The sequence below is a fragment of the Strongylocentrotus purpuratus genome, unplaced genomic scaffold (genome assembly GCF_000002235.5).
Source record: "Strongylocentrotus purpuratus isolate Spur 01 unplaced genomic scaffold, Spur_5.0 spur5_scaffold_18, whole genome shotgun sequence".
NCBI classification, from domain to species: Eukaryota; Metazoa; Echinodermata; class Echinoidea; order Camarodonta; family Strongylocentrotidae; genus Strongylocentrotus; species Strongylocentrotus purpuratus.
In genome coordinates this window covers 23773700-23791180 of record NW_022145603.1, presented here as the reverse complement: position 1 = coordinate 23791180, position 17481 = coordinate 23773700, and the positions used below count along the sequence as shown (strand labels likewise).

General features: G+C 39.3%; 1 protein-coding gene and 1 long non-coding RNA gene across 2 annotated transcripts; one reads left to right on the top strand and one right to left on the bottom strand.

Moving 5' to 3' along the window:
* Nucleotides 1-740: 740 nt before the first annotated feature.
* On the bottom strand, nt 741-4216 carry LOC115925513. Its single transcript, XR_004064759.1, has 4 exons — nt 4004-4216; nt 2807-3074; nt 2124-2210; nt 741-1814 (listed from the first exon to the last, which is right to left on the bottom strand). It is a non-coding gene; the product is annotated as an uncharacterized LOC115925513 (long non-coding RNA).
* A 3302-nt stretch (nt 4217-7518) lies between these two features.
* On the top strand, nt 7519-12629 carry LOC584187 (potassium voltage-gated channel subfamily C member 1). The gene is made up of 3 exons (XM_030989524.1): nt 7519-8399; nt 9563-9841; nt 10721-12629. Exons 1-3 carry the CDS (start codon nt 7544-7546, stop codon nt 10789-10791), a joined length of 1206 nt encoding a protein of 401 aa, XP_030845384.1. The 5' UTR covers nt 7519-7543; the 3' UTR covers nt 10792-12629.
* The last annotated feature ends 4852 nt before the right edge of the window (nt 12630-17481 follow it).

Below are 17481 nucleotides of genomic sequence, written 5' to 3'. Positions count from 1 at the left end.
AAAAAAATTATTGGGGGGGGGCCTCGAAAATTTGAAAAAAACGCACCCCCCCTCCCCCTTGAGTGCCAGGGGAGGAGGCCCATCTCAAAAAGAAAGGTACAGTTAACGTGTTCTTACACGTTTTTTTCTCCAGGGGAGGGGGCCCGGACCCCCCAGGCTATGCAGTTTCAAAATAACCCATGCTAGATAGGGTTTAAGTGCCCCTTTTACATCTGATTAACATCCCTTTTTGTTTATTACATGTGCACTTTTCCTTCATGTAGTTTGCCTCGTTTCACTTTGTTTTAACGTTCCTCTTGTTATTCCTAATAACTTTTTATGTTTTCTTCTTAGAAGTGACCCTTTTTCATTTTATGTGCCCCTTTTTCTATATTTTTTTAACCATATGCGCTTACAATTATGTGTCCTTATTTCGTTCATATTCTCTCTCTCTCTCTCATTAACATAAAACGACACTCCCATCACAAGGCTTTGCTTGCCGTAATTTTGTTTCTTCATAAACACCCCCCCCCCCCCTTCCCCCACAAAAAAAAATAATTAAAGAACAAAAATGAATAAATAAACACCAACTTATAACAATAACTCACCAGCATACAAACACACCATTCTTGAATCACATCATTGCCCTTTACCATCATGTAATTATTATCACCATGCGCTAGCGTACAATCTCATCTATTCATCCCCCCTTTTATCTTCTTAGAAGACAAAAAATACATACAAAATAAAATTAACAGAGATTTTAAAGTATAATCAATATGTTTATGCTTTAATGAATGAAATCTACATTTTGTAAATGATGAGCATAGCAAACACATTTAAGGGATACAATTACAATATTTTAAATGACACAAATAAAGGTGCTCCTATGAAAGTATCAGCCAGTTGTTAAAACTACTGCAGCTGATATCTGCCACTCTCTATTCGAGTTACCTTTATGGAGATTAAAAGAGTAATACTTGTCACAAATATTTCTGTTACTCATACGGTTGTTAATCTAAGGATGATATACATTGTCATGTAAGGTCACGCAGTCGGTGAGAATGTGGTTTCTTGATGCAATAGTTTGTCTATATGAAATTAATCATCAATTCTTTTCTATCAGCTTTGACAAAAAATTCTAAGGACAACATAAGTCAGAGTTAATATATTTCCTGCAGGAAAAATCTGTTTTCACTCAATCACAATGTTCTGTTGTTTATTTTGTATTTGTTGTTGTGCAATTGCTACAATAGCACTTTAAGCACCAACAGGTAATTATCGATACATAGTCATGCAAGAAATGCCTCTAGGAAGAGTTCCAAATAGGTCATCAAACTGCTGCTCAGATGAATTGCTAATTAAGAAATTCCAATTTGATATTTTAAGATTTATTGCCATGAACAAAATTAACTATGTAATGTGAGTTTGGTAACAATAACCTCCATGACAGAATAATAGCTTTTTATTTCTTCTCTTTTCTTCTGCAAGATTCTAAAATTCTGTTTAAAATATAGGAAATCTTGGAAGTATCATTAAAACGTTTACTTCCTTTAAAATATTTTATGTTAACATTTTTATCAAACCCAAAACCTCAAACTCAATGGCAAAATTTTAGTACCTTGACTAGAGCATTTTTAATAGCTTATAGGAATTAATTTGTAAATCTTATTTTACAAGTAGTGTTGGTTGTAAAAAGTGACCAGTCCATGATACCAAGATCTGTATCTCATTGTGGTTCCTCTTGCTTAAAGCTGGAAAAGGGAGCTTCTGTCTGTAGGCTGGCTGATGTTTCATAAGAAGCATAACGTTGCAGGTAATTCAGGCTCTGCAGTCTAGAATAGGAATTGAAAGTTATGTAATAAATGAATCAATTACTAAATACTAGTACAACTTTTCAATCAATCTTCATTTTTTGTATTTATGATTATTTCAAATACTTTAATTGCTAAATAAATAAAGTAGGAGAATAAAAAATAGTTACAGAAGATAAATGATTAATTGTTTGCTTTGGATAAAAAAAAAAAATCCTTTTATTACCATTTGTGTATGTTTTATCTAACAGAATGGGTAAGATGGGTATTAGACTTCTTACAAGGATTATGAAAAATGATAGATCAATTTTTGTAATTGATACTGCTTACCTTTTCAATTTGAAGAGATGGACAATAAATGTTCATTTGTCATGAACTAGCAGTACATGCAGATGCCATAGCTCTTTATTTTGCAACCTAGGATTTAAAACAGAGATACATATATTTGTTATGAGGAGAGCACATCTATTTTTCAGAAAAGTAATTGTCACAGTATCAAATGTGTTCAAAAGAACATAAGTACATTTTTATCAGTAATTACAACAGTAATTTACATGTATTCGGTCCAAGACATTGTTACCAACCAAATTGTAAGTTTTAGACATTTGGAAGATTGACTATGGAGTCTAATCTTGATCTCGGATACCCTGCTCTTAAACCAAACACTGTTGTACACAGATTCAATGAACATTCCCCTGTCGTGAGTAGAAGGCAAAGAGGTATAAAACAAACAGAGCAGCTTTCATCATACATAAATTCTCATTACAGTTTGTTCAATCACCTCTTTATTCATTAATTGCTGCCCTATTATTTGTACAATATTAATCAGGCTGGCTGATAAAGTAATTTATCTATGATTTAGACATGTCATAGTTGACTTCCCCCTCACATGGATTTATCAGTTTGCCATTGTACGTAGAAAATTTAATGAAAATCAAGATTTACACACCCAACAACAAATAAGTAATCTATTTATACATAGGTCTAGAAGAACCACACAAAAAAAATCTTACCTTTGTTTCATTATTGGTGTGCAAATTTTGCTAGTAAGAAGATCACTCCATGAGGCCGCTTAGCACAGTAGGATCTATAGCTGTACACCTAGATATTGAGCTTGAGTACATTCTGCATATCCGAACCCTTTCCTTGCGCCTGAGGCCAAGAAAGAATGAGAAGTCCAAGACTGTAGACACGGCAGAAGAGAACTTTTGAGTCTTGGACTAAAGCCAAGGTCTATTTGGTGGATATGACTTGTGGTCCACTCCATCTTTTAGTCCGACTCTGAAATAAAAAAAAAAAATAATAATAATTCTAGTATAGTCTAGAGCTTGGAGTTGGACTGTGTTAGGGACCCTAATACCAGGGACGGATCAGGGGGGGGGGGGGCACAGTTGGCATCCTAGATCTAGATCTATCAAGTAGTCTTTCATGTAGATCTAGACCTAGACTCTAGACTAAATCTACATCTAGAGTAGATCTAGACCTGGGTCTGACCGTAACACTCTAGGACCTCTAGATCTAGATATAGTTATAGATCTAGAGTCTAATTTTCTTTCATAAAATTTTACCTTCAAAACAATAATCCTATTGATTTTTAATAATTAGTCCCTAGGCCTAGCCCTAGGCCTAATAGATCTAGACCTAGAGTCTAGATCTATCATTTATAATTAGACCCTAGGCCTAGATCTAGACCTAGCTCTAGATCTATAGACTAGACTAGTCTAGATCTAGAGTCTAGACCTACTAGACTAGCCTCTAGACTAGACTATATTATCAGGATATCAACAAAAACAATAACAAGGCAATGCTAAAATAAATAAGGGATAGATCTAGGGCCTAGGCCTAGATCTAGGCCTAGATCTTGATTCTAAGCCCAAATCTACAACTAGTAGCATAACTAGTAAAACCAAAATACTACTGCAAGAATAAACTAGACTAATGAGTTTGTACCTGTCTGTCCTAACCGAATAATAAACGTCGTTAGGTAATTACTATTGAACCTGCATGAATTTATATGAATGGGACTGAAAAGGTTGAACCGGTGCAATTCGTCCACTTTGAGAGTGATATAAATTGATTTTATTTAAGATTTCGGTCAGTTACACAAAAATGAAATTGCATAATAATGAGAGGAACATTTTTCTTCTTCAAAATAACAGATTTGTTATCAACAGAATTGATATTTTCAAAGAAAAACAGATTTTACTTACTTTTCAAGGACTCTCACTGTAGTTAAGCAAGGCCATTTTGTGATCGATTTACCCCAAATTGACTAGCCTTGATTGCAGACACCTAAAAATCTATTTTAGCTTAAAATCGATTTGATGAAACAGCTCACATGTATCGGTTTTAAGCTAAAACTGATTCGGCCTTAAAATTGATTTTTAAAATCGAAATCGATTTTAGTTGATGAAACACCCCCCAGGAGTATTCTGCTCTATTTTTGTTGTCGTTGTTTTTGTCCCGTGTTAACATTAAAGTACCGACGTGTTAACGTCATACCGGTAACTGGGTCTAAACATCGGATCCTGTACATGAGGTTCACTGCGATATCATTCAAGCAACGGGCTGGACAGGGCGAAATCACTGTTTAGGGCTGGGCTGATCACCACACCATTGTGTAACACAAAATTGTTTGGAACCAGCAACCTTGACGACTTGGCCCGTATGACGTCACACTTCGGTACTCTGTAAGGACTGTTTTAGTTTAGTTTAATCTTGACCATTACTTGAAAATACAATTTTGGTTTTTTTTTCAGGACAGATGGTTTCTACATCATCTGCGATCATTTGCTAATTAACAATATCCTTTTTTAGTTTTGAAATAACAACGAAATTTCACTTGTAAGATGAGAGCGAACATTAAGCCTTTGACGTTCAAGTTTTTACAAGGCCTTACTAATGGAATAATATGATACCTCAAATAATGTATCATGCCGTTATGAATATGCTTGTTTTCACCCGTATTAATATGCGCTCTATAATACATAAATTCCCTGCATGTATCTCATGTAAACGTCTGAGTAAAAATCATGCATGCATGGCTATTTCTTTTGTTCTCTTCGTCTTCGATACCGGTTCAAATATCGATTATGACTTGTCGCTTTTTCAACTCTACCGAATCAAATCGATATGAATGAGGTTTTTAATTAATATTCCATCGTCCAAACAACGAGGTATGAAAATGTCAAATCCGCATGAGTAGGTGTCGTTTGTTAAAACACGCTTTAAATACAATTATACTGCACTTTTCGATGGCTATGTATATGGAGCACTCGAAAATAGATAGTAATTTGAAATGTTAAGTCGGGTGTCATAATAATATCAGCGTGATTTCTCAAAGAATTGTATGAAGCCTGTTTTCGCATATTTCGGACCAGGAGTAACCCATGTTAACGGGGTGATAAAATCTTATTACTAATATCGAATTCAGGGTATCATACTATACGTCGTAGTATATTGATATACCTCCATCGTATTTATTGACCAAACAATATTAACCGTGTACTATCAATGAGCCAGGGCTTTGAAAAAAATACCCTGAATTCGATATTAGTAATAAGATGTTATCACCCCGTTAACATGGGTTACTCCAGGTCCGAAATATACGATATGATGTTGTATTTCAAGGATATGATAGTTATGTAGATGTACACCATTTTCAAAGCCAACCCCTACACGCCATGGTGAGAACGAAGGAGAAAATGTTAGGAGTACAAGAAAGAGAGAGAGAGAGAGAGAGAGAGAGTAAGAAAGAAAGAGAGAGAGAGAGAGACATGGGGGAAAGAGGAGAGAGAGAAGGAAGAGTTAGTAACAGAGGGATGGAACGGGGAAGAGAGAGAGAGAGAGAGAGAGAGAGAGAAGAGAAGGGGGGTAGGGCAAAATACGGACTGAAAAAAAAACATAAAAAGAGATAGAAAAGGAATGTTTATAAAGAGAGAGAGATAGAGAGAGAGAGAGAATAGTATGGATTTAAATTAAATTTAGAGTAGAAAAAAATAATTAGAGAGACTGCAGGAGGGGTAAAAAAATAATTGTTAGGAAACACGAGAAGTGAGGAGACAGAGAGAGAGAGAGGGGGAGAGAGGTATAGAAACAGGGGGAATGTTATCAGCATGCAATGATCATAGACGGCCTATATTCTGATCTCAGCGCAGTTGCCATTTTAATACACCACAATCATCGTTGTAATTACTATTATCCCACGTCCATATATATACCATATTTATTTCCGACTCCACAGGAAAATGTCGTCAAACCTAACCGATAAGGGCAGCTGGTTTGAGGCTGAGGTCTTTTGTTTAGACGGGAAAGGGTCTGAATGCTGCCATTGCTCTAGTCGGTCGATATTTCCATAGCTCCATGAATATTTCATCAAGTTTTGAGCGATCGAATGACTTTTCAGAGCGCGCTTAACACATTCGTCTTCGCGACTTAACAGTTTGTGGCGAATTCAGAGGGGGCGCAGGGGCACGAGAGCCCCCCCCCCCCTCTCCTCCCCACCCCAGACCTCAGTCACAACAACGAGACCGACACCAGACCGACGCAAGACCGAACAAAAAGAGATCGGTTTGATGGTGCGACAGATACATTGTTCTGCTCCCTCTTCCCTTCAGTATGTTCAGCTACCCTCTATTTCCTAAATCCTAGACCCGCCACTACCTAAGACCGCTATAAGGTGATTTCCGGTTAAAGGATTTGAAGGAGGTGGGGAGGCATTGTAGAGACAATTATGATGTTATAACACATCTAATAAATCTATCCAAATTACTTGCTTAAGTCTCTAGCGGTGTTTATAAGCCCTACCCAACCGATAAAATCATAATGGTACATAAATGTTAATCATTGCAATGTCCTTAATGACATTATTCTCTTGATCTGACTCTGACTAAGGGTAGTGATACGAAAGAGGACCATTATCAAATGGTCATATCAAGACAGTAAGTGTTTCCATAGTTTTCATTTTTGGAACAGAATGAGGAAAAAGGGATATAATAATGTCGAACGAGACACATCTTTACAACTCTATTTATTTATAAATTAAAGCCTTTGTTCAATTCTAGATTTTTTTCCTTAAAATCCTGCCAGGTAGGTCTTTCCATTTTATACCTGGTTGGAGAGAGATTGTGGATAAAACGCCTTGTCCATAGGCATACGGACCGGGCAAAGATTCGAACCCTCAACCTTTTGATCTCGAATCAGGGGAAGGAAACACTACTCCACGATCAGAAAACTAGAAAAAACTCGGCAGTGGCTTTGTATAGTAGAGCTCCTTTAAATCATTATGATATATTTTTTTTATTCTTATCCACAACTTCGATACATTTTTCAAAACCTTTTTTGTAATATTGCCATGTGAAAATCCATCGTTATTTTTTATATTGCTTTTGTATTTTGATGTTTGTATTATGATGTAAATATCTGATTACTATTTAAAAACAGACAATATCAGCCTTGAGCTGCATGTCATGTTATTTTAAAGGCCGTCTGTACTAGTTTGGCCAGGGGGATTATAGCTCCCTGCAAAGTCACTGACAGGTGGTTAATTCATCAACTCAGCTCCCAATTAAGAAAAGAAAAAGAGGATCATGGGGGACCAATGATCACCGATTAAGCATTGTGTGTTATATAGAGGGTGCAAGTAGCTACAAGTATTGCAGTGGGGCTTTAAATAAACCAATTCACCAACAATTATTATATCTTGTTTTCTTCCCGTGCAGCTAACAGCGTCAATATCCTTCATCTTCGTCATGCTATCAATCATGTCCTTCTGTATGGAGACAGCCGAGTCCTTTAACGTCATCACCAACACCACCATGGGTGAGATCAGCGAGCCCATCGCAGCCCTGTTCATCCTTGAAGGCATCTGCGTGACCTTCTTCACCATCGAGCTCATCGTCCGGCTCGTCTTCTGCCCGAACAAAATCAAATTCTTCCTCGAAGCCCTCAACATCATCGACATCGTCGCCTGTATTCCGTTCTACGTTGATGCCGTCGTCAAGATCGCCGATACGCACCTGACAGGGCAGTGGAACGAGATCCTCGGCTTCATCAGGATCGTCCGTATCTTCCGTATCTTCAAGCTAGCGCGCCACCTAAGTGGTCTACAAATCCTGGTCCATACCTTGAAAGCGTCCGCAAAGGAGCTTGTGTTGTTGATAGTCTTCCTAGGTTTGGGCGTGCTGATATCATCAAGCCTGGTTTACTATGCAGAGCGGTGGGTGGCCGGTGACGACCAGAAGAATGACTTTCAGAACATACCGGTCGGGTTCTGGTGGGCCGTTGTCACGATGACGACGGTTGGGTACGGTGACCTGGTGCCGCGAACGTGGCTGGGGATGATCGTGGGTGCGATCACGGCCATCATCGGCGTGCTGACGCTTGCTCTGCCTGTTCCCGTCATCGTCAACAATTTCGCGTTGTACTACACGCACGCTCAGGCGAGATCGAAGCTACCGAAGAAGCGGAAGAGGATCTTGGTAGGTGCTGCAGACGCCCTGAAGACACAAGGCGCTATCTCATCGAGTATCAGCGGCTATTCCACACAGTCTACCACCGAGGATGATGATGCCAGTATCAGGAGCGATGACATGCCCTTGAAGACGGGTAAGAGTAGTTCAGGGGAGGTGGGGAGGGGGGGGGGGGTTCACAAAGCCTAAGATCGACTTTAAGTTGGACTTAACTATGGGAAGCCATAAATGCTACTGGTTGCTCTCACTATCGGTCTCTCAATTATAATATTTAGATAATAATTTTTCCTTCAATAATGAATTATTAAATAAGGTAAATTCTGTAAATTTTACACCACGATTTACACGTCCCTTCAGAGACCGATGCCAGTAAATGGTAAAAGCAAACAGTGGCATAAACTGCCTGCCATAGTTAGGTCCAACTTAAAGTCGATCTTAGTCTTTGTGAAACACTCCCCTGTATGGTGCTGGTGGAAGTTGGTAAAAGATCAATAGACTATTACGGAATGATGACACAGGATGGGTCATTTTTTCCTGTCACCTATAAATCTAAAATCCCATCAATACACTTTAAATATTACATGTATGATTTCAAATCTGATTTTTAAATATATATATATATCACAATGAAACGGCCCTTAAAACGTCAAGCTTATAACAATAAAATTACACTGGTCTTATTTCCCCGAAACTGATTTTTGTTTTCTTGTTCTTTCTTTCTTTTCTTTCAACTGTCGTTGACAAATTTGAAATTCTGATGACCAATATCATTTCCGCAAATTACAGATTCTGTGAAACTTCTTTTCTTGGCCTGTTGGCAAGACGAAAAAGAAGAAGAAGAAAAAGAAGAAGAACAAGAAGAACAAGAAGAACAAGAAGAACAAGAAGAACAAGAAGAACAAGAAGAACAAGAAGAACAAGAAGAACAAGAAGAACAAGAAAAAGAACAAGAAGAAGAAGATGAAGAAGAGTAGAAGAAGAAATGGAAAAAGAAGAAATAGAAGAAAGTTTCCAGCATTTAAACTTGTCTTAAATGTTATCATATTGTACACCATTCTAAACGAATGATGGCTCTTTGGTTGTGGTTCTTTTAGTATCCGGGTCGATAAGAAGAAGAAGAAAAAGAAAAAGAAGAAGAAGAAGAAATCGAAGCAGAAGAGGAAGAAGGAAGAAAAGAAAGTTTCGAGATTTTAAACTTGTATCATATTGAACACCATTCTTTTCCTGTCTACGAATAATCAATATTGATAATCATAATGATTAAAACGAATGATGGCTCTTTGGTTGTGGTTCTTTCAGTGTCCGGGTCGATCCAAGGTGGAGACATGAACAAGGACACCCCGACACACCTCTTCACCGCCGCCTCAGCTAAGGGGGAGAAGACAAGCATCAGTGTCACTTTCACCGACGAGTGCGCCGAGACGTTCGCCAGTCCCAAGAAGAGCCGGTCGCCCTCCCCGACGTCGCCATCGGGGAAGGAGTCGGCGGGAGAAGGAGGCAAGCCGAGGAGGATGGTGAAGAGGATGAGCCTCATGCCACAGGCGAGGAGAGAGAGCTTCATGCCCAACGGTAACAATGGTGAGAAAATAATGTTACGTTTGATTATAAGATGATGACGTGGATCCTGATCAAATGATTGGTTTGGATAATGACCGGTCATTATCCAATTCTAATGACCGGTCATTAGTAAAATAATGTTACAAAACATCATTTTATATTTGTATACTAATACTCGTTATAAAATGTAGGATATTGGAAACAATGTGAACTAATTAAGACCAGGGATATTTCCACCATAATTAGCCAGGAATGGCGTGAATGGGAGGACGTGGGACGGAAAGGGGTGGGGTGGAGGTGTAACAACTCACCCTTTACTTAGTTACCCTCTATCGGTAGTGGTATGAGTGTAATGTGGTAATTTTGCTGCTTTTCGGGGATGGCTGCCCTAGTCCTAGGGGTGTAGTTGTTCGAGGGGGTGGTTATTCCTAAGAATTGTTCATAGAGTGGTTGGTCAAAGGTGGTTGTCCTACAGGTACTAGTGTGATTATTGGACCATTACCTATCCAATGAAGTCCATGTACAGGGAAGTAGCATTGTGGAGGGGCGGGGCAAGGCGTCATGTGCCCCCTATAGAATGGCAAGTTGGGATAGGAAGAAGGGGACTTACTGCCCATTATGCCTCCTGGCACATAGGGCAGCAACAGAAGTCTTCCAACTCTTTGGATGGTTCCCTATGTGAGGTTCAGGTCTTTAATCTCCCCTTCCACAGTTCTTCGCCAAGTGTTTTTAGGACGTAAAAAGGAAATGATACAGTCTCTATACCTCCTTCCACACACCCCAATCGTTGGGCCTGATAATTCATCATGTCGGTACCCCTGCAATGGCTTGACCCAAGCTAAACTGTTGTCAATGTACCTTCTGTATATTTTAACCTATCACCTTTTCTTCTTCCACCAGCTCGAACACGATCACTACCAAACGGACGTCGACGATCACGGATGCCATCCATGCCGGAAGTAGAAACGTAACCGGAAGCATATTAGAGGTCAAGTCCTTCAAAACCTTTAACCTTTCACATGAAACTTAGCACCAAAGCGTAAGGGGCAATGGGAAGGAGGATTTGGTGTGCGAACACGTTAATGTCACTGGACAGAGTATGCCTAAACATCGCGTAGAGCCGGCAAGGGGAGGATCGGGGCCGATGATGTCGGTCCCAAACTGCTTTCAGCTGATCAACCGGCCCGTTAACCAGGATTAAGACCGAGTGGTAATGTGGGAAGTCCCCTGAAGTACCCAGCTATCGTGCATCCAGCCCATGTTTCGTGTGTTTATGGTACATGTATAGGATGTTGGGCAGCGCAATGTAATTTGGGGAGCAACGACTATTCATGCTTCTTATCAATTGCAATTCTTGTGGAGACGTGCTTAGTGATGGCTATATCTGAACTGGACAGAAATAACCGTCCGGAATGGGGAATTCTGCATTGAAACTGACGTTTTCCAACCTTCCTCCACAAAATACGTGCGGACAGACAGTTGAGCCAGACGGCGTCTCAGTGGAACAACAGTCGAAATAAGAGACTAACATTTCGGTCTATATCCGAACACATTTACGTTGCCCATTGAAATGAAAATGAATGCAGCCGACGGGAATTAACCCAAAACGTGGGCTTGAATTAGGCGCAGACTACACAGAAAATGAACGCAGCCGACGGGAATTAACCCAAAACGTTGGCTTGAATTTGGCGCAGACTACACAGGTTCAATATCACCATGGGAACGCATCTCTGGGGATTCGGAAGAAATCGATCAGTCGCAAAGCTTGGGCAACACCAACAGCTGTTGGTAAGACGGATCGAGTCAACTGTAACCATGGTTTCCGAGTCGGATGCCGATCTTTCCCGAGCTTAACGTGCCCCCCGAGGCAAAGAACCACGGTAAGACAACTACAAACATTTAGAAAATGCTGCTCGTATGAATTGTAACGAGTTATACACCAATCCTTTCAAAGTTAAAGGTGGTCGACGAGACATTTTGAATACGTTGCTCTTGGATCAATACGAATTACTACGAGTTGTTGATTTTTCCCGAGCCCTTCATGCTTACGTGCTCTAAAAGCTTGGCAAGACACTAACTTCGCGGTCATTACGATTTATTACGAGTAATGCCGAACGTTCCAGACCCGAAGATGCTACGAAGCGATGAGCCTTGCAGAAGATACGACGTGTATTAGGAACAGGCGCTCGGTGAATCAGCACGAATTATTACGAGCTACACCGATCTTTTCCGAGTTCCAGATGCTAATGAGTTGAGGAAGACATTACTAGTATTTTAATATATCGCTCATAGCTTAGACATAATATAACGAGTGTTGAGTTTTCACGAGTTTTGCCGATTTTTTCCCGAGCACTGTATGCATCCGGATTGAGATACAACCACTCATGGATTATCATGATTTGGCACGAGTTATACCGATCTTTCCCGAGCATCGAATGTTTTAGTTCGTGGATCATTAGTTATGATGCCGATCAATCCCGAGTTGTGTCTAGAGCCCTCTACGAGTATCGCCGAAGTATCTCGAAGAACAACTCCGAACACAAAATGGAAAATCGAAAAAGGGACTTCTGACAAGAATTAACCCCATGCGAACTACCATCGTCGGCTTGATATCGACATCAATAGGAAAGTTCGTGGACAGTTACACAAATAAATTGTGTGCAAACTTATTTTACCGACCACCTTCGAGTGCTGACTGTATAGATTAATAGATAAACATCAACAAACTGCATCTACCGAAAATAATATCGCTAGTGATATTCGTTGGTCTCGCAAGGTATGGTCAACAAGGGATCTAAAAGATCACGACTTTTCGTGCGCCGCTGCAACACTTCGTCAGGTGATAAAATATATTGTAAGCAAGCAAACGAATGTCACTAGCGATATTATTTTCGATACTATATCCGCAATGAGTAACATATTTAGCAAAACTGCATCTACTTGTATAACAATACAGTGGAAGTTGACAGTTCAGTCACATATATTTACATAAAGAGTTGAATTGCAAGGAGTGTTTATAGTGATAGTAAATTGATTATGGCATGAGTTGCTGATGAAAAAATAATGCCAAAAATTTTAATGAGCCAAATTGCAGTTGACAAGCGAAAGAAAAGAAAAAAATTAAATAAAAAACGTAATTATTTGTTCATGTATGAGAATTTGCATTTCATGATAAGCAACATGCATGGATAACCTAAACCATGTAAACATAACAAATAATGAAAAGGCTACCACCAGATCTTGATGTAGTAACATAATTTCTATTAAAAAAACCCAAAGCAAAACAAAGAGGGGGAAAATGAGAAAGAAAATGAGAGTTCTTCGTATCTAAGCTGTACCATTTAGTAAAATAATGTTTCAATCATGAATACAATAACTTTGTAACAATAACCAATCAGAATTCAAGGAAACAAAGTGAAATTACAAAAATATATATCAATTACTCTCTTTCCAAACTCACTGATGTTTAAATGGCGTATCTTGGGTTAATTCATTTCCAGTTAATTGATTGCGTCAGAATTAATAATCTAGGAAAATTATATTTTTCTCTAATATATCACAGAAATTCTCTCGATTATAATTCATTCTAATATGATGAGCATGACCTAAATGAATTATAGAAGCAAAAATGCTGCCACTATTGATATTTTACTTTATTTCATTTTTAGCACGCCACTGATTGCCTATAGAATCTTGTATTCTGCGTTGTTCTAAACGACATGGAAAGAATGCTATATTTTTTATTGTAAAAAGATGAGTTTAGAACTATGAAATATGCGTAAGGTGCGTGTACATAATAGATTGGACAAAATGAATATATCAACTATGTATATACTTGTAAGTACTCTTCTTATTTTTGCATATAAATTATCATGTAAATAGAATTATTGAACAGAATGACAAACTTTCTTTGTGATATATGTTTTTCTGCCTTCTCGAGTTCTGCTTGAAAATCATGGAGATAGGGATATGCAAGTAATTATCAATGTGTTACTATGGTAACTTAAGTGTGTTTGGAAAGATATTTTTTCCAGAAGAAATACTGAAATTTCCTCTTTCTTTTACTGTATATAATACAATAGTATGGATTTTTATAAAAAGGGCCCATATCCATATTATTAAAGGCATCGTTTACAATGTTAAATCTGAGATGTATGACCCTACGTGCAGGCGCGGATCCAGGATTTCTTAGGGGGGGGGGCCCAAATTTGAAATTATGCGAGCCAAATATTGGTACGTAATGGCGACCAACAGTGACGTAATGCGGGGGGGGGGGGTCGGTGCAAGGGGGGGGCGAGTTTCCCCCTCCCAGGCTTTGAAGTTTCATTATATTATTAGAGAAAGAAGACGATTCGTTGTACCGTTCTCGAAAATAATTCTCGTCTGAATTTAGTTTTTTTACGATTTATTAAATTATTAGAGAAAGAAGACGATTCGTTGTACCGTTCTCGACCCTTTATCCTCGTCTGATTTCAGTTCCCCCCCCCCCTCCCGCGCGAAGGGCGGAAGCTTTTACGTTTCATTAAATCATTAGAGAAAGAAAACGATTCGTTGTACAGTTTTCGACTCTTAATCCTCGTCTAAATTCAGTTCCTCCCCCTCCCCCTCCTGCGCGAAGCGCGGAAGCTTTGACGTTTTATTAAACTATTAAAGAAAGAAGACGATTCGTTGTACCGTTCTCGACCCTTTATCCTCGTCTGATTTCAGTTCCCCCCCCCCCCTTCCCGCGCGAAGCGCGGAAACTTCTACGTTGCATTAAATCATTAGAGAAAGAAGACGGTTCGTTGTACCGTTCTCGACTCTTAATCCTCGTCTGAATTCAGTCCCCCCCCCCCCCTCCCGCGCGAAGTGCGGAAGCTCTTAGGTTTCATTAAATCATTAGAGGAAGAAAACGATTCGTTGTACAGTTTTCGACTCTTAATCCTTGTCTAAAATTAGTCCCCTTCCCCCTCCCCCTCCCTCGCGAAGCGCGGAAGCTTTGACGTTTTATTAAACTATATATTAAAGAAAGAAGACGATTCGTTGTACCGTTCTCGACTCTGAATCCTCGTCTGAATTCAGTCCCACCCCCCCCCCTCCTCCCGCGCGAAGCGCGGAAGCTTTTATGTTTCATTAAATCATTAGAGAAAGAAAACGATTCGTTGTACAGTTTTCGACTCTTAATCCTTGTCTAAATTCAGCCCCCCTCCCCCTCCTGCGCGAAGCGCGGAAGCTATGACGTTTTATTAAACTATTAAAGAAAGAAGACGATTCGTTGTACCGTTCTCTATACTCTTAATCCTTGTCTGAATTTCAAAGATGTTCTTTGTCTGCTCCTTTTTCTTCCTACGTCCTCTTCCGATTGGAGGGGGGACCCCCCCCCCCCCCTGGCTACGCGCCTGCGGTCAGATAAACACATCTTGATACCTTGTCCGACCCCGCAAGCTCAGGGGTTTAAGGCAATAAATTACTATCAGATAAGCATTCAGGGGCCCGCCTTAGGGACCCTGGTGGGGTCGAGGCGGCGGAGCCGGCCCCAGAAGCTCAGGGGTTTTAGGCGTTTAATAAAGGTCAAATGAGCACATTTTTGTGTATACCTTATTATTTTGTGACACTGGCAAGTCACTATTTGGCGTGGGGTCCAGGGGGCGGAGCCCAAAAAAATCAGGGGTTTTAGGCATTAAATTACCGTCAGATGATCATCTAAGGGCCCGCCGTAGGGCCCTAGATGGAATCCAGGGGGCAAAGCTCAAGGGTTTCAGGCATTTAATCACGGTCAGATGAGCATATTTTGATGCCTCATTATTTTGTTAACACTGGCAGTTAACTATTCTCACTTTCTTGCTCTCATTCTATTTTATTTCTCTTTAATATACTTTTTCAAGAAAAGTGGGGGGGGGGGCTCGAGGCTCTCGATCTCCGCCGTACCTCGGGCCCTGACATGTACGAATTTCAAGAATAATATATTTTGCCTGGTTGTAAATTTAGGAATTTGTCATTTTTCAACAAACACATACAAACGTATAATTTACTAAAAAAGTGAGGAAAAATTTCGGAAATTATGTCATTTCAGCATTATTTGTAATCCACCGTTGTGGAATTAGAAATAAACCACGTTTGAATTTGATTTCCCCCAAGCCCCCCCCCCCCCTATCAGTACGCCAGTATCTCCTCTTTTCCTTTTTTCTTTCCCTTTCCTTCCTTCTCTCTTATTTTTTTTTGATGGGGGGGGGGGGGGGGTAAACAGCCTGGGAGGCAAGGCCCTTTCGGCCCCCGATCTCCTTCTTCCCCCTTTTCTTTTCTTCTTCCTCTTCTTTCTTTCCCTTTTTCCCCTTTTTCCCTTTCCCTTCTTTTCCTTTCTTCTCTTTTTTTTTTTTTTTTTTTTTTTTTGCGGGGGGGGGGGGGGCCAAGGCCCGCTCGGCCCCCCCCCTGGATCCGCGCCTGCCTACGTGTTATCAGTGCATTTGATTTGGTGTAATATTGAAGCCCTAAGAAAATTTCGCTTCAAAATGATCAAGAAGTGCCTCAAAGAAGTAAAACATCTTTGAGTGACCGGTTTTACCGTACTCATTTACCCAATTGTCTGTAGTGTTATAAAAACCATTAGGAAAACGAAATATGAAATGTCGATTTACCAATGTTTTGATGTTTGTGAAGGGTTTTAGGTCATGACTTCAATATGTAATACCGGTAAACAATATTTTAAATCGTATTCTCTTTGTGTCAAAGGATCGATAACAGGACATAGCTATTTTACAGATGTTCTCTTTTGAAACAGAGTACACCCTACGCGGATATACCCTCATAAATATAATCCCTGCCATCGTAAATTTGCCATCTACTATGAATTACAGTTTCTCCAAGTGTTTATGTCATTAAGTGAAGGAGTGGGATGGGTGTATTTTGTATTTTGATACCATGTACCTTAATATCAAATTTCATTAAAATCCGTCAAACATTTAATATAGGCAAAGCAGAAATGAGGAGGATGGAAATATTCGAAGGAAAAAAGCAGGCCAATTTGAAGGGGAAAAAAGAGAACAAATTGTTAGGGATATTGAGCAAGGAGGGGCGCAAAGTATTTTCAGCACGTTTTGGGAGCAAAAAATAAAAAATAAAAAAATCATAATTATAATAAATAAATAAATAAATATGTAAGTGAATAAGTAAACAAGTAAATTCATATACAAATAGATTATATAACAAGTGGCGACGCCACCAAATTGGCAGTGGTATACTTCACTTTTCAGATCAAGAAATGTGACGTACCTTCCATCTTCTGGTACTTGTAAATTATATCTAGTCTTTCATTTTAAATTCCATGCAATAATTGTTTTTGCTCTTGATAGAAATAATGGATTAGTCTGTAAGCATTCTCAGTCAAATTTTTGAAGCCCTTTACGCCATTTCAAATAACAAGCATGGCAATTCATTGTACAGAGGCCCGTTTCATAAAATTTGTTATCCATTATAACAACTGCTAAATTTCTATGACAAATTTGCCCTCAGCCAATCAAATGCCAGGATTTCGGTAGCTTATAACAGTAGCTTGTATTTGTAACTAATAACAACGTTGCAGCAAAATCATTTACGTTGTTTAAGTCTGCGTAGAAAAGGGGGAATACTATTAGGCATAATCACGTGCTTAGCTTCAATCAACCAATTAGAGAATCCGGATAATT